Source organism: Pelodiscus sinensis, chromosome 25 (genome assembly GCF_049634645.1).
Source record: "Pelodiscus sinensis isolate JC-2024 chromosome 25, ASM4963464v1, whole genome shotgun sequence".
In the NCBI taxonomy this organism is placed as follows: Eukaryota; Metazoa; Chordata; order Testudines; family Trionychidae; genus Pelodiscus; species Pelodiscus sinensis.
In genome coordinates this window covers 1238146-1261786 of record NC_134735.1, presented here as the reverse complement: position 1 = coordinate 1261786, position 23641 = coordinate 1238146, and the positions used below count along the sequence as shown (strand labels likewise).

The 23641-nt window shown below is 40.1% G+C and overlaps 1 protein-coding gene across 1 annotated transcript in view; it reads right to left on the bottom strand.

Moving 5' to 3' along the window:
* MACO1 (macoilin 1) overlaps positions 1 to 23641 on the bottom strand; it is a 52598-nt gene that overhangs the window by 13101 nt on the left and 15856 nt on the right. Inside the window, exons 3-6 of the mRNA XM_075908991.1 lie at positions 21728 to 21854; positions 18719 to 18842; positions 13764 to 13942; positions 11646 to 12144 (exon numbers count right to left, since the gene is read on the bottom strand). Coding sequence (XP_075765106.1) covers positions 11646 to 12144; positions 13764 to 13942; positions 18719 to 18842; positions 21728 to 21854 — 929 coding nt within the window. The remainder of the gene's footprint in view (positions 1 to 11645; positions 12145 to 13763; positions 13943 to 18718; positions 18843 to 21727; positions 21855 to 23641) is intronic.

The following is a 23641-nucleotide window of genomic DNA, read 5'->3' as shown; positions in this document are numbered from 1 at the left end:
CCCTAGGGAAGTAGTGGAGTCTCCATCCCTAGAGGTGTTAAAGTCTCGGCTTGACAAAGCCCTGGCTGGGTTGATTTAATTGGGATTGGTCCTACCTTGGGCAGGGGACTGGACTTGATGGCCTTCTAAGGTCTCTTCCAGCTCTATGGTTCTATGAGACTAATGGTAATAGCCATTTGTTTTTACACTGACCCTTTGGGGCATAAGTATTCAAAAAAATCCAGATCTAAGCACCAATGCAAAAGATACTGGTTCAAGGTAGAAGAAAAGATCGGTATTTCACCCTCCTCCTCTGCTGTCCTATGATCGTTTCTTAGGTGAGCTGAGGACTCAACTATCAGAACTGACCAACATGACAAGGAGACAATGGAGATTAACAGGCTATTGCATACCAACAGTTAACCTGGGGGTGGGCAGTAATATTCATGGGAGGGGGCTATTTAAAGAATTTTGTTATGTGGTCATGGGCCGGCTCCACCCCCAGAAGGGGCGGAAGGGGTGTGGCTGGGGACAATTCCTCCCTCTTCCCCCCCCCCCCCCCAGTAGTCTGGGGCAAGGAGCTTTGAATTGGAAACACAGAAATGGACTCACGGCTCCCGGCCCTTTCGCTACCGCATTGCCTGGCAGTCGGCTGGGATTGCTGCAGCTATTTAAAAGACTCATGGCTCTGGCCCCTTCTAGGGTAGTGCCAAGCTAAAAGCCGAGAGCCATTTTAATAGGATCCTGCTACCTGAGCCACCGCCTGGAAATTCGGTGTCACGGGCAGCAGGATATAAATAAAGCAGCCAGATGCAGTCTGGATCAAAGTGTTAGGCAGGCCGGATCCGGCCCCCGAGCCACATCTTGCCCAGCCCTGACGTAACTGGTTCTGACAGATGTTTTATTTTAACCCGAATAATGGGCATCAGAGTAAGGTACAGGAAGAGACTATGTATGTAATGCATCACATTCACAGGCTTTACAGTGATAAATATCCAAAGTAATTCCATTAGAGCTCTCCAAAGCAAGAGATAATTTTGAAAACACTGTGTCAGGGACTGCTTTCATCAGAACATAAGTCTTTTCAGAAAGCTTTTTTTTTCCCCCCCATAAAGGAAACGCCTCTGCTCATTTGTTCCACCAAGATAGACTGTACTGTCTCCTCTTCTAAGAATTTGTAATAAGTGCACAATTTTTTTGGAAATATCCAAGACAGAAAGTGAAAACTGAGCATATAAATCCTTGATAAAGACCCTAAATTAACCATTTCAAATATGATAACTTTAGAGAAATTAAGCCATTCCTATTAGTTTCCTAAAACCATATGCACCGAGAATGCTTTCATTGAATGGTGTTAAATTTTACTGTGGTCATGATTGCTTAGAAGGTGAAGTATGAACCAGAGTTCCCCCCCCACACACAAAATTAAGCTCTCACTTCAAACAGGACACAAGGACGTAACCATAAAGCTGTCTTCACCACTTTGTGTTTCAGGAGGAGGATGCTTGTAGCATAAGCTTTTTGGATCCAGGAACATAGGAGTTAAGTTTTACAAGTGGACACCAAAGCCTAAAAATACAGCTCCTTTTATTCTGAAGGAGCTTACAGAGATTTGGGATAATTCTTATTGAGATCCGACAGAAGCCTGCCCTTCATCAGTTACCCATTGCCAGCCAACATGCTGGTGAGATTAAGTTTCAGAGAAACAAAAATTTAATTTAACTCTGAGAGTCCTCATTGCCTAAGGCAGGCACACAATCAACCTGTGGAACTCCTTGCCAGAGGATGTTGTTAAAGTCCTGATCTTTACAGGGTTCAAAAAAGAACTAGATAAACTCATGCAGGTTAGGTCCATCAATGGTTATTAGCCAGGATGGGTAGGAATGGTGTCCCTAGCTTCTGTTCGTCAGAGGCTGAAAATGGGTGTCAGGGGGAGGGATCACATGACAATTACCTGTGCTATTCACTTCCTTTGGAGCATCTGGCATTGGTCACTGTCAGAAGACAGGATACTGGGCTAGATGAAACTTTGATCTGATCCAGTATGGCCCTTCTTATGTTCTCTTATGTTCTTATGTCTAAGGCCCACTACGGTGAAGCACAGTCCAATGAATTATGTTCCAGCAGATCATTATTGTCCAAAAGCTGATTGTGCTGCTTGGATTCAGATTCACTATACTTACAGAATTGAGTTTCTTACTCTGCGAAATTGCTTCTCTTAGCAATCACAAAACCTGGCCAAATGAGTAACCTTACTATTAAGCCTCTGAGTGTCTGAAGGAGCCAAGCACTTTTGACGACAAAACCTTTCTATGTGAACATTGAAACCACTTGTCAGTGGACAAAGTTAAATCTTTCACTAGAAGGATGCCCAAATAATTAGATTAGATGACTGACTTTCCCGCTCTCACGGAATCAAATTAAAATATGTTTATGTTGTCTTGAGTGCTCACTGTCTGGGATTCAAATACTGTAACAGGTCATGTAATATCCATGTACACCAATTATTTTATTAAACCCATTTTACAGATGAAAAGTTAACCCTTTTGTGCCTCAGTGACTCTCCAGACACAGCACAATAAGCCAATGGCATTGAGGAACAGAATCTAGGAGTCCTTAACTCTCAGTTCTGGCTCTAACCGAGAGACTTAAATGCCACTGAAAAAAATGCATCATGATGTGTTTTTGATATTATGGATTGCCATGCAACAGAAACCTCTGAGCCAAAATTAGGAATTCCAGAAAGCTATGGAGAGTTCCTTGATTAAACAGAATTGTCAATATTGAAAATATTACTTCAACTGAAAAGACCAAAGGTCATGACCATGTACTTGAATCATGGCAAATAAAAATCAGTAGTGCAGAAACCTGAAGTGGTTAGAACAAAACAGTATGAAGAGAAATGCAAACTTCTTTAAAGTCAATGGCTGATAAAATCCCAGGGGAAATGCATCTATAGCAAAATAATAATTAGAAAATTATTTAAAAAAAATAATTTGGGCAACATTTTAAAAAACAGATTTTAACAATCTCTTTTCATTACGTTGCATTTAATGGTAACCTCAGCTCTAGTTTTAAGCACTAAGAAAGCTCTCAATACAATTTATAGAGAAAATAACCTGTATAGCAGACACCATAGCATCTAAAATGTACAATTAAAACCTGGATATCTCATTTTCTGAAATATTAAAACCCACTTGGATAGAAAAAGAACATTTACATTTGACGATTTTTTTAAAATTATCAGCTGCATATTTAGCTACCAGAACCTTCTTGTTTTCCCTACATTATTGGGCCCATCCAGGTTACAGGCTGGCTGCTTCCTGAGAGCGGGGTCGGCAGGGGCTGCCACCTCCACCCCGGGAGCATTTGCTGCAGGCTTTGCAGTATTAAGCTTAAGCTTTAAAGTTTATATATAAGCTATATGCTGCAGAGCCTGCCGCGAGTGTAACTACTAGGATCTGTTGGGGTTACACGGTTACATTTTAAATTATTTTACATCCCTAGTCTACTCAAAATTTTCTCATGTAGAATGCTGCTATATAAAGTTCTTCCCTACGCCCACAGGAAATAAATAATTTTCAGGGGAATACAAGATTTTAAAAACTCTCCCTCTGCTGCCTTCTCCCCCAAATAAAACACATTATCAAGGTGAACCAGAGAGGTATGTTTGCGGTTAGAAGTGTGACTGGTGCTCTGACTCTATCCCCCAAAGTACTTTGTACTATTTGTTACAATGTTGAATGACCCAATAAGGCAGCATTATTTTCGCTACTAGACTAGTTTCTGCTTAGGACTCCTGTACTTTATACTGTGTTTTCCCAGTAAACTAGGAAATAAAGGGGGAAAAATGAATTCTAGGACACTGTTTCTCTTTTGTTGTTGTACAAGCAACAAATCATCTTGAAACAGAATTACTTTTAAAATAATGGCTTAATTACAAATTGGCCATCCAAGGCCCAATCCTGCAAGGCACAATTTCTTGATCCCCACTTATAAGGCAGTTTATCAGCCCATCACCTCAAGACTGGATATCTTTCCATACTTATTTCAAATTATCTGAAAAATAACTCAGTTTGAGGCAAATTCTCCTAGATATTTATATCCATTGTGTGCATAAAATCCCTTGTTGCTTAATTTACTTGGTTTTACACATTACTGACAGCTCCAAGCACCTGGGCATCCTACACTAATTAACACTATGCAAAAATAAAGTCCTCAAAAAGAAAAGACTCAATTACATACTCTGAAATGCTCTTCTTGTAACTTTATGAGACTTTTTGCTTGATTCCTTTTTTTGCCTAACCCGTCTTCCATAATGATATCACTTTAAAACAACCAATGTGAAAATAAGTTGAAGGTCCTCCCACTTAAAATAATATGTCGTCACAGGTTGTTTCTTTAAGCATTTTCCATATATCAAAAAGTTCTAGAAAGAACAGAGATAGAAACCTTAGTTCTGACTTACCTTTAGTTCTAAACAGAGTTGCTGTAAGTTGCCAGCAATTCAAAAGAATTGTTCTGTTTTTGAATAGCCCAAGGGCTGCACTAACCCTAAGAAATGGTTTGGCAGAAAGAGCTTCAAAGAAATTATATAAAAGGATGCTAGGAATACCTTTAATTAAAAAATCCTCTTCAAGTCAGCCAGGCTAAGGGATTACATATCAAATGAACTCCAAAGTGAAATTTATTACCTAGCCATCTTTGAACTGTTACATGGATTTTTTTCATGACATATTTGAACGGAAAATTTATAAGCGAATACAACACAGTTAAAAAAATCTGTTTGCATGTCAGCCAAAAGATTGAAATCGTGTCAAGAATCTGTCAGATTTCTTGATATGGAACAGTCTAATAATTCATCATTCTTTCCCAAATGGTACACGCGCACAGTGCAAACACCGTACCTGGGAGAAACATCAAAAAGAAAAATCGTAAGCTTCATTATGCAACTCTGAGACTGACAAATCCAGAGTAAGTGCCAATGATCAAGTATTCAAAATTGACAACACTTCAGAGCCATACTTTCTATTTAAAATAATAATAAGTGGAAAAAGCCTTCCCATCAATCTACTCCCTCCTATCCCTCCATTTTTTTGCCCTTGTCTGAACTCACACAACTGTAACTATAATAATTCCCATATTTGTCTTCTCTACATGTGGAAGAATTCTATTTCTGTTCTAACACAGAGCATCCTATTTGTACTGAACCCATCTGTTTCCCCAAACCTAAAGTCTTTTTGTACAGCCGTTTGTCAAATTGAGGTTTCTAGTCTGAAGTAGAGTGTTCCTTCAGGATTTCTTCACAACTGAGAATCTGTATTATAATTTATAAGTGAAAGTTCCACTCCAATATCAGTTTCATTAAAAGAAAGAGAGAGAGAGAGAAGTGATAGCTCTCTTCTTCTACCCATGGCATTATTAGAAGTTTTAACAGCAATATATTAGTATCCTGGGCTTTTGTGGGAAAAACCTACTTCCTCAGATGAGCTGGAGAGGGATAACAGGAACCCAGAAATTATACAGAAAAAGAAGAGGGAATGTACCTGCTAACTGTAACGGTGCTAATTGGGCTAATTAAGTGGACAGGAAGAGTCCTGTACTTAGATTCTGATGTAAAAATGAGGTGTTAGATACAGTCTGGCTTTATAATGTGACATTCAGTTAATGTCTTTGTTCAAGCCCATGGAAACAGTGTCCAGTTTGCAGATGTTTATTAATTCCCCACTTTCTTGCTATATTTGGCTGGTGAAAATCCTTTACAAAAGAATAGCTACTTTAAATCCATTAATAAGTGCCCAGGCAGGTTAAAATGTTTCCCTACAGGTTTGGGAGCTCTGGGGACATTAGTAGCACTATAGACAATGGAAAACAACTAGAGCTAAAATACAGGAAACTATATTTACCTTAAAACCTTCAGGCTTTGCTCAGAGGGCAACCCCACATCTTGTGAGAGCAGGGAGGAAGGACATAAGCCAGGCCCTGCTCCACAAATATTTCCCTATGCACAAATGTAGTAGCCCAGTAACCTGAAGAGTTCAAAAGATACTCCTAGAGGATAATGCATGAAAGGGTTAGACTGGTTTTCTAGATTCAATACTGCATAAGCCAGAAGACAGCACTTCAGTGCACGTGAACACTATTGCTAAGCCATGCTTTTAGATGCTCTCTTTTTGCATGCAAATAACTAGCAGCAAGTTGTGATCGTTACAAAGAGGCATCTTGCTGTGGCAAAAGCCGCCTTCTGGTATTTTTTGTACTACAAAGGAACGAAGGATTTAGTTATGATCATGATTTGTACTTGTAACAAAGTTCAAGCCCACAAATGGAAAGAAAATCAGCCTGTCCCCTAGCATGGATACAGAGTTGAAACAGAATGCTAAACTAGCTTGCTCTGGTAGCCATTAGGAAATTATCTAATTCTACGAAACGGAAAGGGCGCCAGAGTCCCTCTCCCCATTGGCCTGATGAATGTAACAATGTAAAATGAACAGTTTGGATGAAAGTTGCTGTGAAAACCCTACAAAAATCGTAAGTGATTTTACAAACACCACAATGAAGATTGCCAGCTTTCTGATCGCAGAAGACTACACACACTTCTCAGTCTCTGCCCCACCCCTTCTCCAAGGCTCTGCCCCCGCCCTTTGCCACTTGCTCTCCCCCACCTTCAGTCACTCATTTGCACCAGGCTGCGGCAGGGGTGCGGACTCTTGCTGGGAGTGCAGGCTCTGAGGTGGAGGCCAGGGATGAAAGTTTGGGGTACAGATAGGAGCTCCAGGCTGGGGCAGGAAGTTGAGCTGTGGGGGGTGAGGGTTACAGCTGGGGGGGGGTGGGATCTGGTGTGGGGGTGGGGATAGAGGTTTGGAGTGCATAAGGGGCTCTGGGCTGGGGCAGAGAGTTTGGGTGCAGGTGGGGTTATGGGCTCTGGAAGTGAATGGAATGTGGGAGAGGGCTCAAGGCTGGGATGGAGGGTTAGGATACAGGCTCTGAGCAGTTCATACCTCAGGTGGCTCCCAGAAGCAGGCACTTAGGTGCAGGTGCGCCCAGGAGGCTCTGTGTGCTGCCCTTGCCTGCAGGCGCTACTCCTGCAGCTCCCCATTGGTCACGGTTCCTGGCCAATGGGAGTGGCAGAAAGGCCGCTTGAAGAGGGGGCAGTATGCAGAGCCTTCTGGCCACTCCTGTGCCTACGAGTCAGAGGGACACACTAGCTGCTTCCAAGAACTGCAGGGAGCCTACCTGAGCCCCACTGCACCCGCGGTGCTGATCAGAGTTCACCAAAGTTTTTTGAACTGCGAGTTCTGGTCCAACTTAGAGGGTTGGCAGTCCTACTGACAACATTGTCAAGAGATTGGGAATATTTCCACTTGACTGATGGAGGCAGACAGAGGTGTGGGTTGCAGAGCCGCCAAATGCCAGTGCTAGGATTAAACCCCAGAATCCCACTACTGTCACCAAGCAGAGCACAACCACTCCCTTTTTGTTAGCCAAAGCAACTGTTAACTGCAACACCTAAAAAGACACATTTTTAAGAAAAGGGATCAAATATAACTCCCATTCAGAAAAGTACAAATACAAAATGAGTGACAGTGAAGGCTACCATCTCTGTAGTCTTGTACAGTACATTTCATATATATAAATTAAAGGTGAAAACCTTCCTTGTGACAAAATAAAAACCATCATTTTAGAAAGATGACCATTAGGTTCTACATTTCAGTTACTTGGCTTTGAGCTGTGGTGCACTTTAGGAATGTAAAATCCCAATAAATCAGTTAACTGTTAGGTTATCCTAATGTTTAATGGGTTAGCCGAATGAGCAGGACCCCGGGGGCGGGGCCACTCCAGCACAGTTGGAGCAGCCCTCAGCCTGTGGGGCTGCCAACTTCTGGCCCCCATACAGAGGGTTGCTGCTGGGACTGACTCTCAGCTTTGGCTGCCCGCTGCATGGGGCTGGAGCAGCCCTCCACCTGCGGGATGCTGCTCCTAGGAATGGTTAACCGGTATCCAGCAAACTTCACTTATCTACCAAAGTGAACTACTAGAAATCTAATTGTTTCTTTGGACACAAGAACCGAAGTGTTAACAAATCCACTAGTTATTCTTGGCAGTTTTCAGAACAAGTTAGCTAACATTCCCAGAGAATGCAAGGACACACAAACATGGACAGCGACATATTAAAAGTGAAACTTTTAGTTCCATATCAACATATGACTGACAAACATTATTTCAATGAGATAAGGAAAAAAGCTTCCAAATTTAGTAACTGCTTTTCCTGCTCTCTTTTTACTAACTTAAGATGCCATTGAGGAAAAACACCCTGGCTTTAGAAAGGGGGTAACTAGCATAAACATATTAAGCTACTAAAAAAATGAGTTAATATTGCCGTTTTAAATACTGTAGCATACTATGCAATATCAACTTTGAGAAAATACTAGAGAGCACACAGTGATTAGCTGTTTTACCCAGATTGTAAGTCTATAAATGGCAGTGTAGGGATTCAGAATTATTTTCTCTAAATAATCACCAGAAATCTCAGTTCAATAGTCACTATAAGGGCACTTTAACTACATCTAATACTGGTCAATTAGTTTAGGGCCGTGTTTATGAACAAACAAGAACACAGCTTGGCTTAGAGATCCCAGGGTGAGTTTGAAAGTTGTGAAAAGCATCCTTTTATTTGAAACCTGGACAGGTTTGTCTGAATGACTGCTGATCAAATACAGATCCTCACACTTTTTTATAGCTGCTTTTTAGATTAGAATCACACATAAGTTAGAAGTTCAATAGTTACTGCCACATAAAAATGGAGAAAACAATGAATAAATGATTTACGATATAGGAACAGGGGCACTGACAAGCGAAATAAACATCTTGTGTTTAATTTAAATTAAACTATCCATCCACATAGAATTTTTTCCCCAAAACAAAGGGTTTTTTGCATGCATTTAAAGACACGCATTATCAGAGACTCGATGTAAACTCAAGAGTTACACGCAGATCAATAGTCTAAAAGGGACAACACTCAATCCACTCTTCCAGTTATTTATATTGGTAATAAATACTACCAAGCAACATCAGACAATTTCTAGTATTTTAAAATCTTGAAATCACTGTGACACTAACTTAACTTATGTGGCCCAGTAAATGTGTGTCTCAGTATATATTCAAACATAGCAAAATATTTTGGATCTTAAATCTGGTCCCACATCATGGACACATACAGAGAAACACTTTCATAACTGGTTGGCAGGCCATAATGTAAACGTGGTCCAGGACTGAATTTGGTTCACAGGTCAGGTTAGCTAGCGTCTACCTTGTTTACTTCATGCAGTTATTCTGCAGATACTACACGTGAAAAATGATCTATTTCAAGAGAAAAGAAAAAGGAAAAAGGAAAGAAAAGGAAGCCACATGAATTGGCAGAAGGTATGCCAATTAGTGGGTATAATCATTATCAAAAGAGAAAAGGGTATTTTCATGGAAGTAATTGTATCTGCATACTGTGAATCTTCAGAGACAAACTAGAGTCAGAATTCCAATTACCTAAAGGTTCCCGCAGGGAAAATGTGAGTGTGACTTGCCAATTAAATTACCCAACAAGGACTTGCTGAAGTTAGACCAGTAAGCATGCAACACTACGGAACAGAAAAAAAGAGATGCTAACAGTGAGATTGGAAAGGGGAGTGGACGAGGTATAACGGAACGACAGACTTATTCTAACAGGTCTGTATCACATCCTAATTACATGCAGTTTTCTTTCCTTCAGATGGATCTGCAGTGGCACACAGAGCTTGAACAAAGAACTTAGATTTTCTGTTTGTTAACAAAGCAGCAGCAATAAGATATTTAGAGGAATTTTCCACAGAAGCCAGAGAGAGAGGGTATTCTGGTACTAATCCTTTACCATAAGGCATTCAGTGTTAGAAGAAGAGTCACAACTCTTTTGCCTTCTACATGATACCAAATTTGCTGCTTTCTGCTTGTTTTGGCTTAATTTATTTTAGGCCTCAGTGCTTACACATACTATGTGAAGAGTTTGCAGCAGGTCTTATCTTTATAGCAGGTTTTGGTCTTTTTATTTTAATATATTTTTAAAAGGAAGGAGGTCTTTATTGTTCAATAGCAGGATATCACCTCTTGCTGTTTTCTTTTCCTAAAAGGGTTCTGATAAATAGTGCAACTGAAGTAATTGACGATATGCCTGCAAACATAGCAACAACATGATTCTCTGACAGTTAATATCAAATAGGTAGTGTGTGTGTGTAGCAGTGGGATCCAACTGCAGCAGTTCACCTTTTTTAACCTTAACCTTTTCCATTATGTTTTATAGCAATGATTCCTGAACTGTACTCCATGAATCACCAGTGGTTTGCAAAGCACTTGTTGTCTTTCCTTATTCCAGCTGTTAAATAGCATTAAAAACTAAAAAACAATAGTTCTGTAGCACCTTAAAGACTAACAAAACATGTTGGTGGTATCATGAGCTTTTGTGGGCACAAGCCCACTCAACTAAATACATACTAAATGCTTTTCTGATACTACTTTTCCATATTGACAACTTCCAGAGAGATGTTATCTGATTGAAAACTGGAGTTAAGAAACACAAATAAAGAACCCCTGTAGTATGGCTAGATTCAGTTACTGCCTCCTGACTATTAGTCTGGGGAAATGAGACAGGAAACATCAGTGAAAACAGACATGGGCAAAACACAAACTTCAGTTCTGCTAGCTTTTACTGCTGGGTAGGTAATAAAAGAAACTCTGATCAAAAACAGTATTTGCACTTTACTATTCACATTCTTGAAAAGAACACAGAACTATTCCAGTAGAAAATACCACCACCAGACTGTACAATGTTAACTGCTGAAGAACTATTTTTCCTCTTTGGGCAAGGAATTTGAGACAATCGTGTTCATTTCTATGAGAAGTTTGCAACTTCTCGTTTCTACCCCAACTGACGGCACAGTTAAGAACCCAACAGCTTACCAGAACTATATCTTTATTTAACCCTCACATTAGCAACCATAAGGACATGTGACTTTTCAGATCATTAGAGTGCATAATGCAGTGAAAATAAATGTGTGCACTGTATTCAGACCAACAGGGTAAAACATAATTGCAGGTGGAGTGTGAATACACTATCAAAAGAATGTAACAGCTCACGACTTGTATTCATACCTGTGAACTAAAGATTAAAAGAAAAAAAAAAAACCCCCAAGCATTTCCTACTAGACTTCTCAAGTTCAAATTATACTACCTTTTCTATCCTGGAGAAGTAAACGGCATAGAGACCGATGTTCAATAAAGCTGTAATTATGTTATTTTGTACCTCTCTAGAGCCTTTAATCAAAGGATTGTTAAAACACTTTATTATGCCTCACAACAACCCTGTGAGGTAGGTACGTATATACCCATTTTACAGAGGAGTAAACTGAGGCATGGTGCTGTAAAGTGATTTGCTTATATCACACAGGAAATCCACAAGAGTTAGCAACTGAAACAAGATACCTACCTCTCAGCCCATTTTTTCTAATCACTAGGCTATGCTGATTTTCTAATGAAGACATAAATTGATTTATTAATGGTTTCCTAAAAAAGGTTTCTAATATACTGTAAAACAAGCATAATGAGAGAAAGAAGTTGTTAGGCAATGAACATAGCAAACTTACCTTACCAGTGCATCTGGTTTGCTTAGCTGGTTATTAGGAATACAGTTTTCCATTAAGTCCTTGTGTGTGCTTGGGCTCTTGCTAGTGCATTTCTGTTTTTTCTCATTTTTAGTAGATGAGGAAGGGATGCTCCCATTAGTTGCACTATGACTGCGAGGCGAGGAGTTCACAACTCCACTGGCATTTTTGTAATTTTTGGATGAGGCAGTGCATGAGTCCTCTTTTAAGAGGTTTTCTGTACTTCCAACAAGATCATTATTTAATCTTTTACTATTGATATGGTTTTCCATATATTCAATTTCTTGTATTTTAGAGTCTACTGGTTGTAAAATATTGTTATTTATTCCAAGGTTGTGTTTCTTGGCATCCTTGTCCTTTTCTTTCCCCTTTTCTCTATATTCTAGCTCCGGCAAGGTTGTGGATAATTTTTTATTGGCTGGAATGCCTCCATTGTGCTGTAAAAGTACTGAAGAATCCATATCAGATAATCCTTTGGCTGCTGCAATAGCAAGAAACCGAGACAGTTAAAGCCACAGAACAGAATGATTTAATAACTGTATAACCAGTTTTAAACAAACATAAAAACAAACAAATCATTAAGCAAACGTCAATCGTTTTTAGTGAAAACCACCATCAAGGTTATATTTTGAGGAAAAAAGCACATCAAACATACTTAGATATTTAAAAGCTTAATTTAACAAACTTAATAATTTTTGGATACAAAACACAATTCTAAAAAAGCTAGTTTAGTTGTAGATACCTGCCCTAAAGTGTAAAGAATACTACTAACTGACTAGATTATAAAAGTTGCTAATAAACTGTTGAAAGTTAAGAGGCTAGCTAGATTTAGAGAAACAATTATCTTGAAATCTAATCAATTTTAAAAGACCTGTGCTACATAAAGCTGCTTTTAATTCTAATGCCCCCAAGTCCACCCTCCTTCATTTTGTATGGCTTTCTAAAATGTTTATAATTTTAAACAAGCAGCCCTGTGGCATCTTATAGACTAATAGGTTTATTGGAGCATAAGCTTTCGTGGGCAAAGACCCACTTCATCAGATGCATAATTGTAAAGGAATTTCCCACCTTGTTACTGCGTGAAATCAACAGGGGAAACTGTAAATTAATTACTCACAAGTGCTATCAAAACCAGAAAGATTTTCTCCCCCCACCCAATATTACTGATTACTTCAAGTAATGATGCTAGGTTAAAAAAAAAAAGTCAGACAAGAATCTGAAATCTAATGTCTTGTTTTTAAAAAGGGGACAAGATTTTAATCTTTAGTTAGGAAAAGGGCCGGAGCATTGCACAATGAGCTCTGTATGGCTCTGAGGACTGGAAGGGGGCGGGGTGAGGGGGGAGAGGCTGGCATGGTGTGCTCCCGGCAGTGCTGAGAGCTGGCTGACCTCACCCTGCCCCTTCCATGATCATGGAGCCAGTCCCCCTTCACCTTGCCCAAGGACCTAAGATGTCCGGTATTTTCTGATTTTTTCCCCCCTGACCAGGAGGCGGAAATGCCAGGCACCTGGCAACCCTACAAATACTCAGTGTCCAGCCTCCCCCTGCCCCACCAAGCTCCACCCACCCCCAACACTCCCAGTCCCCAAGGTTACCTGGTTCTGCAAGGCTGCCGGCAAAATGACCAAGGGGAAGCAATGACTCCCCTGGGTCTTAGTGCTCAACCTTTCCCCTGTTCCTATACCTGCACTCACTCATAAAGGGAAAGGGGACATGCTGGTTTATTTTAATTTTTTTTTTCCCCTTAAGTCTTGGAGTCATTTTTTTTTTTTTGGCTCAACAACTTTGGTCACCCCCGCCTCCCCCTGCAACCTTTCCCCCCCCCCCAACAGAATTTTTTCCCAGGGTTTTTTTTGGAGGGGGGTGTTCAGTATTTTTGTTTCGACCATCTGGCAACCATAACAGTATGTGTACTGTACTAAATGATCTCCATTGTACTGCAGCAGTTAGATAGCCCAGGAAATGTATTTCAGCATGATGGTTATTCCTGGTGGTTAGAAACTCTGTTATGCTTCATAGCCACTATCAATGGAGTCAGGCATTATTTCTTTTAATTACAGATGATGGCAGCAAAATGACAATTAGACAGTAAAACCTACCTTCTTCTGCCTCTCTTTCTTGCCTTTGTAACATCTGTTGTTCTGGGGGTAGAGCTTGCTGGAGAAGCTGCATGTAAAATTCATTCTCTTTCTGCACTTCTTTTTGTTTTCTTAATCGCATTTTATAGCTGACGTAACTTTTGAAGCCAAAGCCCAAAGTCACAACAGGATAGCCAATACTAGAAAGAAGACACTTATTAACTGCTTTCTGATCATGTTACTGAGTTAATCAGATATATAATATTTCACACCTCAGTGCACACATCAGTAAAATGGAGACACTACTACTTACATATCATTGAGGTATAGCCTATAGGACCTAAATATTATTATTAGCTAATATGAATTTGAGTAATACAGAATGCTAGCAGATCACACCATTGACCAGGATGGTTAAAAAAATTAAAAATTTATTATTTTATTTAATTAAGATACCTTTGAGCAGTAATGTATCTCATCATGGATTATAAATTATAATTCTATAGTATGAGACAATATATTCATGCAGTGTTTAAGAAAAGTTTTGTAAAGGAGTTCCAACAGTTTGTGGATTAGAGACCCAATCTTAAGGGGTTCCAACGGCTTCTGTATAGATTATTTAGGTTAAACCTTTCATCCATCAGTAGGACTCACTGTTCAGTCTAGAAGATACTATCAGAGATGCTTAGTTCCACAGTTCTCAAACTGTGGATTTGCGTCTCCAGTGATAACATGCTTGTTAACAGCAAAAAATATTTTTAAATAAATAATATATAGAGGTGAGAAATTACAGGTCTCAACTCCTATTGTCTCTCTGCAAATTTGTATACGCAGAGTCAATCCCTTACCTCTCTCTAAAAATGAAAAGTTTTAAAAAGCTCAATGAACAAAAGATTATTGGAGGCAGAATAAATCTGGACAAGGAGAAGTCTGGAGATAAATGTGAGAAAGAAGGGACAGGCAGTAGAAACAAAAGTGAATCTATTTGAGCAGCATATTCCAGAAGTCTTGACTCTGAGTATGGCCTTCATTGATTTGAGATCTACCATGCCATTCTCTCAGTAGAAGAGAAAACCTATAGTGGCAGCATTCTGTAAAAGAGACCCAGTTTGGGAATATTTTAATGACGTTCTTTTACCTGTGGGTAGGGTTGCCAGGTGTCCAGTATTGACCCGGACAGTCCAGTATTTTCGCTTCCTGTCTGGTAAAAATTTCAGAAAATACCAGACACCTAAAATGTCGGGTATTTTCTGATATTTTCTCGGCCTGGAGGCGAAAAAAGCAGACACCTGGAAACCCTACAACACACCCGGCAACTGGTCCCAACCCCCAGCCTCCCCCTGCCCAGCTTACCTAGTTCCGCAGGGAAGCTGCATTCTGGCTTGATCAAGAAAACAAAATGGCCACCAGCAAAAAGCCTAAAGCCTAAGGGGAAGCAATGCCTTCCCTGGGTCTTAGTGCTCAACACCAGTCCCCTATTCTGACTCTGCATGCACTCTGAAAGGGGCTATGATGTTTTAATGTTGTTTTATTTTTAAATTTTTTTCCTTAACTCAGAGTCCTTTTTTTTTTGCTCAACAACTTTGGTTTCTCCCTCTTCCCCTCCACTTCAACAGAATTTTTTCCCTGGTGTTTTTTTTTTGAGGGAGGGAAAGGGGGGAGGCATGTTCAGTATTTTTGGTTAAACCATCTGTCAACCCTATCTGAACATGTAGGATCTTCAGGTTGGTAATCTTTTATTTCATACTTCTTCCTTAAGGACTGCCTGTCTTCCTTCTGGACTGTTCTTGAATTCTCATGTTTGAGCAAACAAATATAATTGTTACTCTATGGTACTATCATTTTTAAGTAGTTGTGATGAACATGGTTCAGTCATTAATACCAGGATACAGTCCACCCAACAGACCAGATGTCATAGGCAAATCGCTGGATAAAGCGTGTGTAAGAGAAATTGAGCTATGTGCAAAAAGTCTAGACCAGTGTTTCTCAAAGCGGGCTGCAGCCCCACACTGGGAAAGCTGCTAACAGGCCACTATGGTTTGTTTACTTCAGGGGTGGCCAACCTGTGGCTCTCAGGGTTACGGCTTGTTCGGAGCCACATGCCTGCTTTGTGCGTGTGCCCCAGTTCCGAGAGGGAGAAGTGTGTGGCTGTGCGGTGGCAGCTCCAGTGAGACCCAGGCATTGGGTTAGAACGGGAGGGGCCTGGGGATGCCTGGCTCTAGGGGAGGGCATTGGATTGTGGGGGCTGGGGATGGGCATTGGATTGCGGGGGCTGGGGATGCCTGGCTCTTTGCACTACTATTCACAGCTCTTTTGGCTCTTCGTGTCTAACTGGTTAGCCACCCCTGATTTACTTAATGGCTCTGCAGCTACGGAGCCTTGTAGCAGTGGGAAGGGTTGGCCTGGGCTATGCTGCTTCCCATGGCTCCCCTTGGCTACAAATGGCAAACTGTGGCCAGTGGGAGGCGCAAGGCTCCGTGGCTATGGAGCCGTTAAGTAAACACACTGGAGTAGCCCATTAGCAGCTTTCCCAATGTGGAGCCGTGGCCCAATTTGAGAAACACTAGTCTAGAGGGCAAAATTGCTAACCTGGGTCTTGATGGGTGAAGCAATGTCTGCAATGACCCTGTTGTATGTGTGTGTGACCACAGGAGAAGGGACTGTCTTCCTTACAGAAACAACTGATACTTCAGGAAATGCACACACAACAGAATACCTACAAGAAGTAGCAGTAAAAGTTATAACGAACCGTGGAAAAAACATTCAAGTGTCTAGTATGCAGCTTGGTCACCGACAATGCTACAAATGTTTCCAAGATGAGAATAAGTTTAGAAGAGAGAGAAGAGTCCTAAGCTAATAATCATAGAATCATAGGGCTGGAAGAGACCTGTAGGAAGTCTTCGAGTCCAGTCCCCTGCCCAAAGCAGGAATAACCCTAACTAAACCATCCCAGCCCAGGCCTTGGTCAAGCTGGGACTTAAAAACCTCTAGGGATGCAGATTCCACCACCTCCCTAGGTAACCCACTCCAGTGCTTCACCTCCCCCACTCCCCAGATAATTTTTCCTAATATCCAAACTAGACCTCCCCCACTGTAACTCCCCCATTGTTCCTTGTTCTGCCATCCATCACCACTGAGAACAGCCTCTCTCCAGCCTCTTTGGAACCTCCCTTCAGGAAGTTGAAGGCTGCTATCAAATCCCCCCTCACTCTTCTCTTTTGCAGACTAAATAAGCCCAAATCCCTCAGCCTCTCCTAGTAGGTCATGTGCTCCAGCCCCCTAATCCTTTTGGTTGCCCTCCACTGAACCCTCTCCAATGTACCCACATCCTTTTTGTACTGGGGGGCCTAGAAATGGCTGCAATACTTCAGATGTGGCCTCACCAGTGCTGAATAAAAGGGAATAACTTCTCTAGACCTGCTGGAAATGCTTCTCCTAGTGCACCCTAATATGCCATTAGCCTTCTTAGCTACAAGGGCACATTGTTGACTCATATCCTGCTTCTCACCCACTGTTATCCCCAAGTCTTTTTCTGCTGAATTGCTACTTAGCCAGTCGGTCCCCAGCCTGTAACAATGCCTGGGATTCTTCTGTCCCAAGTGCAGGACTCTGCACTTGTCCTTGTTGAACCTCAGATTTCTTTTGGCCCAATCCTGCAATTTGTCTGGGTCACACTGGACTCTGTCCCTACCTTCCAATGAATTTACCTCTCCCCCCAGCTTACTGTCATCCGCAGCCTTGCTGAGGGTGCCATCCATCCCCTCAGCCAGGTCAATAATAAAGATGTCGAACAAAACCAGCCTTAGAACTTATCCTTGGGGCACTGCTTGAAACGGACCACTAATCAGACACTGAGCCGTTGATTGCTACTCATCGAGCCCAACAATCTAGCCAGCTTTCTATCCACCTTACAGTTCATTTATCCAAACAATACTTCCTTCACTTGCTGGCAAGAATATTGTGAGAGACCATATCAAAAGCTTTTGCTAAAATCAAGGCATAATAATATATGGTTGCAGTGCTCATTTGATGCACCTCCTAGACAAAGACTTCAGTGTTCCAGAAATAAAGGCTAATGTTGCTGAAATATCAAATACTTCCATAACAACCACTTTGCAGCAGCTGCTCTTGAAAAAGTGGTAGGAACCAAGCTTACTCTACCGCAAGGTGTGTGATAGAACTCAGAAGTGAACGATTTGGAGCACTGTATCAAGAACTGGCCTAATTGGACAACAGTTTATGAATAAAATAGATGGCACTGTCACAGTAATTCTTTGCATCTCACAAGCCAACCGTCTCCAAATGAGCTGGGTGCACTAGGATAATATTTCATCCCACATTATATCTAGAATGTTTAATGGCTGCTAATGGGGAGACAAATTTTACCCTGAATGTGTACAATGACAACAAGTTTACTAATAAGAGTAGGGTCTTCTGGTGCTCTCTCCCCTCCCTTTCTTTTCTACCCTGAGCACACCTACTGGATTGGGCCCCAGGGACAAATCAGCTGCCAAATATCTAACTTTGTCCTGTTTCTCACACGGCACTGAAGATTAGGCACTCTGATGTGTGGAGTAGGGCTTCAGTGCACATATCGAGAGGCAGAAGAAGCATAGCTTTTATTGAAAAAAAAATTAGGTGTTGAGACAGTTAAGATGTCTACAAGTTTCAGTGGCAGCTGAGCGGGGTCTTTGTGAATCCAATGGGACCTGATTCTGAGATTCAGGTGTCTAAAATGGCAGTTAGGTGTTGAAGTCCTAGTATGAATCCAGTCCCCTATTTCCTGCATCTGCTTCTGCTCTATTTTTATTGCCTTTTAATGTCATCTCTATTTTATTTCTCTGCCAACGTTAATGTGATGGAAGGTTTTTTTTCCGTCTCGATGGTAATTTTTGCTGTGACATTTAGCTGGTTTTATTAATATTGTGTTATAATATAAAATTCAATAAAAATAAGAGAAGGGAAGGAACACTTACCAGTGTGCAGCAAAAGGACGACAAAGATCCACATGAAAGTTTTTGAGATCTTTAAATCTAATTGCTGCTTCTATATAAACAAAAAGTATCCACAGCGATACTGTTGGCAAACAAACACCTCTCTCTATGGAGAAAAGACAAAGACAAGCATCAGCAACTCATTAAAAGCAGCAAATACTTTTAAGTTGTTCTTTTAGAAGACTCAAATAAGTGGAAGTTAGTCAAGTCAGATGTATATCTATAATTAAATGAAGACTAGCTCTTGCAAAACAAAACCAAACCAAACCCTAAAGATGTTTTAATTAAAAGTTTAGCTCTAAAGCTCTGTGTTATCATCTAGACTCAACTGCCAGATATCTCAGAAAAATAAAGCAGAAGACAGAGAAATATCTCATTAGGCATCTAAAATATGGGTGAAGCCAAATGAGAAACACTGCAAAACTTTGTGGCAATGTTACAGTTTATGATCTTTGTATCAAGGAAAGGTTATTAGTACATTAGACTGAACTAGTAATACCCATTTAGGTATCTCTTAGTGACATGGTGTCTAAAACATGCTAGCCACCTGTGGCTATTTGGCCCATTGAATGTGGCTAGTTGGCTTGAACAATGGTTATTTGGCTAGTTTAATATGGCTAGTTTGCTATAGCAGTAGCCACTACAGGGGCTACTGATTCAGAACTGGTTGGATACCATGGTCTTAGTGCCTGAAGTGAATATGGCTAAAGTACTGGCATGTGAGCAAATGTGATAACTGAAAAGACATGAGTGGTTAAGCAGGGATGTAAGAGACTAGTCAACTAGTTGACTATCTGCTAAGCAGAAGCTTATCAGGACAGTCAACTAGTGATGCGACTAGTTGCTTTCCCCACCCCTTGCTGCCTCTATCAGAGAGAGGGGACTCCCTGCTGGCCCCACACTCCCTGAGGGGATTCCTTTTGAAATATGCAAGAGCCCCACCAGGGCTCTGGTATATTTCAAAGGCTGAGGCGCTGCAGGGAGCGCAGGGCCAGAGAGGTCCCCCACTGTTCCCATGTTCCCTAAGGGGTTTCTTTTTGAAATGTACAAGATCCCCACAAATGTACAAGGAAGCCCAGCACTCCCGGCAGGGTCTTGCTACAGTTCGAAGGCAGAGACGTCCTAGACTAATTGAATAGTTGATGGAAATCCCATTGACTATTTAATTAGTTAATTAATTTAAATGTAACATCCCTATGGGTAAGTATAACACTTGTTACCCAACAGACCAAGTTTGTTCCCCAAATGCAGCCAACAGTCTCCTTGACATACATTTTAGATAGATGAGCATTGGGAGCCCATCCTGACTTTCTTCTGTACTACTCTCACATTTTACTCTTCATTCGTGCAGTTAGGAGGGAGAGAACTTTCCTTATCTAGTAGAGAACAGAATTGCTGCTTGTGAATGTTATTCATGTGATATGTAATGATTATACTACAGGCCAATTTAAGTTGGAAACTGTTACCTTACATAGGTTTTGTTCTTTGTCAGTCATCCATATCACCCAGCAGTTTACTACATGCCTTTCCATTTACGTGAATGCAACTTCAGGGCATGGAGTCTGAACCTGGGGTTCATGAAACTCCAGGGAGCTGTCACCATTCTCTCTGCCCACACTGCTAAATGGGAAGGGCATTCCAGCTACATTTCAGCATGGAAGAGCCGCTACTCTCGTGTTATCCAGATATGGGGAATACAGCAGTATTTGATGAATGGTCAGACTCAATCACCAGTAAGAATGCTAATGATTTATTTTGCTGCAATTGATTGAACAACAGAACTCCCACTGACCTCCCACGTGTTTTATGGATTAATTCTGTGCAAGTTTTGGAACATTTTAAACGATCTCAGTAGGGAAAGCAGACACTAAGTTACTGCTTTAGGGTTTCTAAGTCTACGGGCAGAGTCTACAGGGACCTCCTGAGAAGTGACATCAAGAAAAACTTTGGGCAATCATTTTAAATGTTTTTTAAAAATCCTAGAGTTATTTTAGGGTTGTTTAAACCGTTATTAAATATGGGCAGCAAAGGGTTCTCAGTCTTCCACTGGGCTCCCACATGCTGTTATTACAAATGATTAGATTGTTGGCAAGAGGTCTCCGCAGGAAGGTAAAGAAACTCTCACTGGAGAGTTGCTAACTCTTGTGATTTTATGGTGTCTTGTGATATTTCGTGTTTTTCTTAAAGCTCCAGCTTTTTGAGGTACATGATTAGGTGAAATCTCCACTTTCATTTAAAAAAGTTTCTAGCCCTCGTGGATGTAGAAAACACTTTGAAAACATAACTTGAGTGCACTCTAAGGTTTAGAAGCCAAACAAAAACACAACATTTATTTTTAAAATAGTCTTAGGATTTTTAAACCAGTCATGATTTTTGGGAGTCTGACTTTTACACTTTAACCATTTGGAGACAGCAACACACGTTTGTGTGACAATTGCATTAACCAGCAAATATTAATGATGCTAGCTAAAATAATTTTTTAAATAAAAAGGTACAAATCATGTTCTGATAAGGGGGGAAATATACATTTGCTTCATCATTACTCTCTCAGTGACAACAACTCTAATCTACAGTAAATAGAAAGATAGTGACAGTATTGTTTCACAAAACTCCAGTTCTTTTTGTATTTGTGCTCCAAATTTCCTGAGTTAAAACAGTTTTGTAGCAAGGTCAGACATAGCTAGATTAGGCTGTTCTGGGAACCCCCCCATAGCTACACTTTTTGTGCCACTAGTTAAGGTGCCTCATTGTTCACAAAAAAGGGTGAAAGAGAAACCTCAAATACAGGACATTGAGTTAAGGTTATTTTTAAATTAAATTAATTAGTTCCCATAAAAAAGGGACATCAAATAGATCTATGAAACAAAGGGAAGGCACAACTCTAGTTGAAAGATGATGATTTAATAAATAAACTATATTACTGAATTTTGCTATGCAATGGTAAGATTTATATTTAACTAATAAGTTGTAGCTGAAAGAATGTTGACCTACCTGTGTGCCAGACATACTGTACCCATACATACGTGCTGGCAGCAAAAAATAGCCATTGTATTGGGATGAAGAGCAGACATATTATATTTGATGTGAATGCTACACAAACAAAAAATACTGAAAAGGCCTGAGAAAAGGGAAAAAAGACAGCATCTTAATGGTTCAATTATATTCCAGAGGAAACGACTGCTTTATATGCTAAATATAAAGTACAGAGTAGGTGTCATCAGGGTTATTTCAACATTAAAAAGTTACTATTATTTATACAATGGGGCGAACTAACAGAGTAATTTGGTTGTATTGGTTAGAACCATTATTAGCCACTTATACAAACAGAACCAGATTCAGAATTATCCTCTTGATGTCAACAATACCATTCTGTGATAGCAAACTTACAAAAAAGAATTAGGTATTTAAATGGATGACAACATCCAGGTTATATTAATGGGATAAAAATATATAAGGATATAAATCCTGATGCTTCAGCACAAAAGCCAAATCACCGACAGCAGCAATGCAGAAACTTTCCTTATTTTCATTACTAGATAGGACATGGGCCTACATGGACCACTACTATACGATATGATATAATGCTTCCGGTGTTCCAGGGCATTCAGAATTAGGAGATCATTTCTATTCTGAATTGTTGGAGAAATTTGGGTTTTGCCTCGTGGCTCATTACAGTTGAAGTGTGCAATTATTTGATTGTAACTGCATGGCCAGCAAGACTTTTTCTCTCACATGAACCACCAAAACCCCCTATTAGTAGTTTGGGAAATAAAGCTGTTAAAGCCATAAAGTGATTTATAAATACCAAATTATAATTTAAAGGAATATATTCTCTTTCCATAGGCATAACTGCCCTTTAACAGACACTGTAGGTATTTTAAAAGGTGCACTATATTCCTAAGATTTTTAAGATACAGATTAACCAATGTTTAATAACAATTTGCATTAAAAGAATAGTTTTTGGCTATATTTAAAATACATAATCCTCACACTGAAAAAAATCCACAAATCTTCATAATTTTTCTTCACATAAAAACACAGTATTTTATAATTATTTCCCTTATTAACTCATAGTTGAAAGTGTTATTAGTAGATTGCTATCACTTATTTTTAGTAACTGCAGCTATAATCCTACTTATTGTTATACTGTTCCTGTTGGGGAAGGTCAAGTAAAGTAAAACCTGAATTTTGAGCCAACTTAAGTAATAGGCACAGTGTCCAATTACGAACTGTAGCTAGGATTTTTCATGGAATGAGTCCCCAAATCTTATTGGAATTCATTGGAACTGGGCACTTACTTGCATAAGGCATTTTGTAAAACACTGGCCCATATTTTTAAATAACACATTTATTACACATGTAAAGGAACACCACAGATTGTTTAAACAAAAAATGTAGATTTCACTATTTATTTTCTGTTTTTAAATAGCAGTCTGATTTCTATAACAAATTAATCAATTTGAGGAAGTTGCAGCAGAATTACAAAACTTGCTAATTTTCAGGTAGGCTATAGGGAGGAGACAGAGAGAAAGTACAAAACAAAAAAAAAGTAGCTACACAATCAAACTAACCCATTTATGACCCTCCTTACTATGACACCAGAGGGACTCAATCTTTTTAGTGCATTTATACTTTCAGTACCCCCTGGAAAGTACTATTATTCCCATTTTACAGTTGGGAAATTGAGGCACAGAGGGGCTAAATGATTTGCACACGGCCAAACAGGAAGTTTGTGGCAAAGAAGAAACTTGAATCCAGGTCTCTCAAGTCCTATGCTAGCGTCCTAACTGCTAGACCATCTTTTCTTTCAAGAGCAATCATCAATAAAGCATGCCAAATTGCTTGTATGTATATGCCCTGGAACTCTCCCCTGTTACGGGGTATTTGCTATCAGAACCAGAAAAT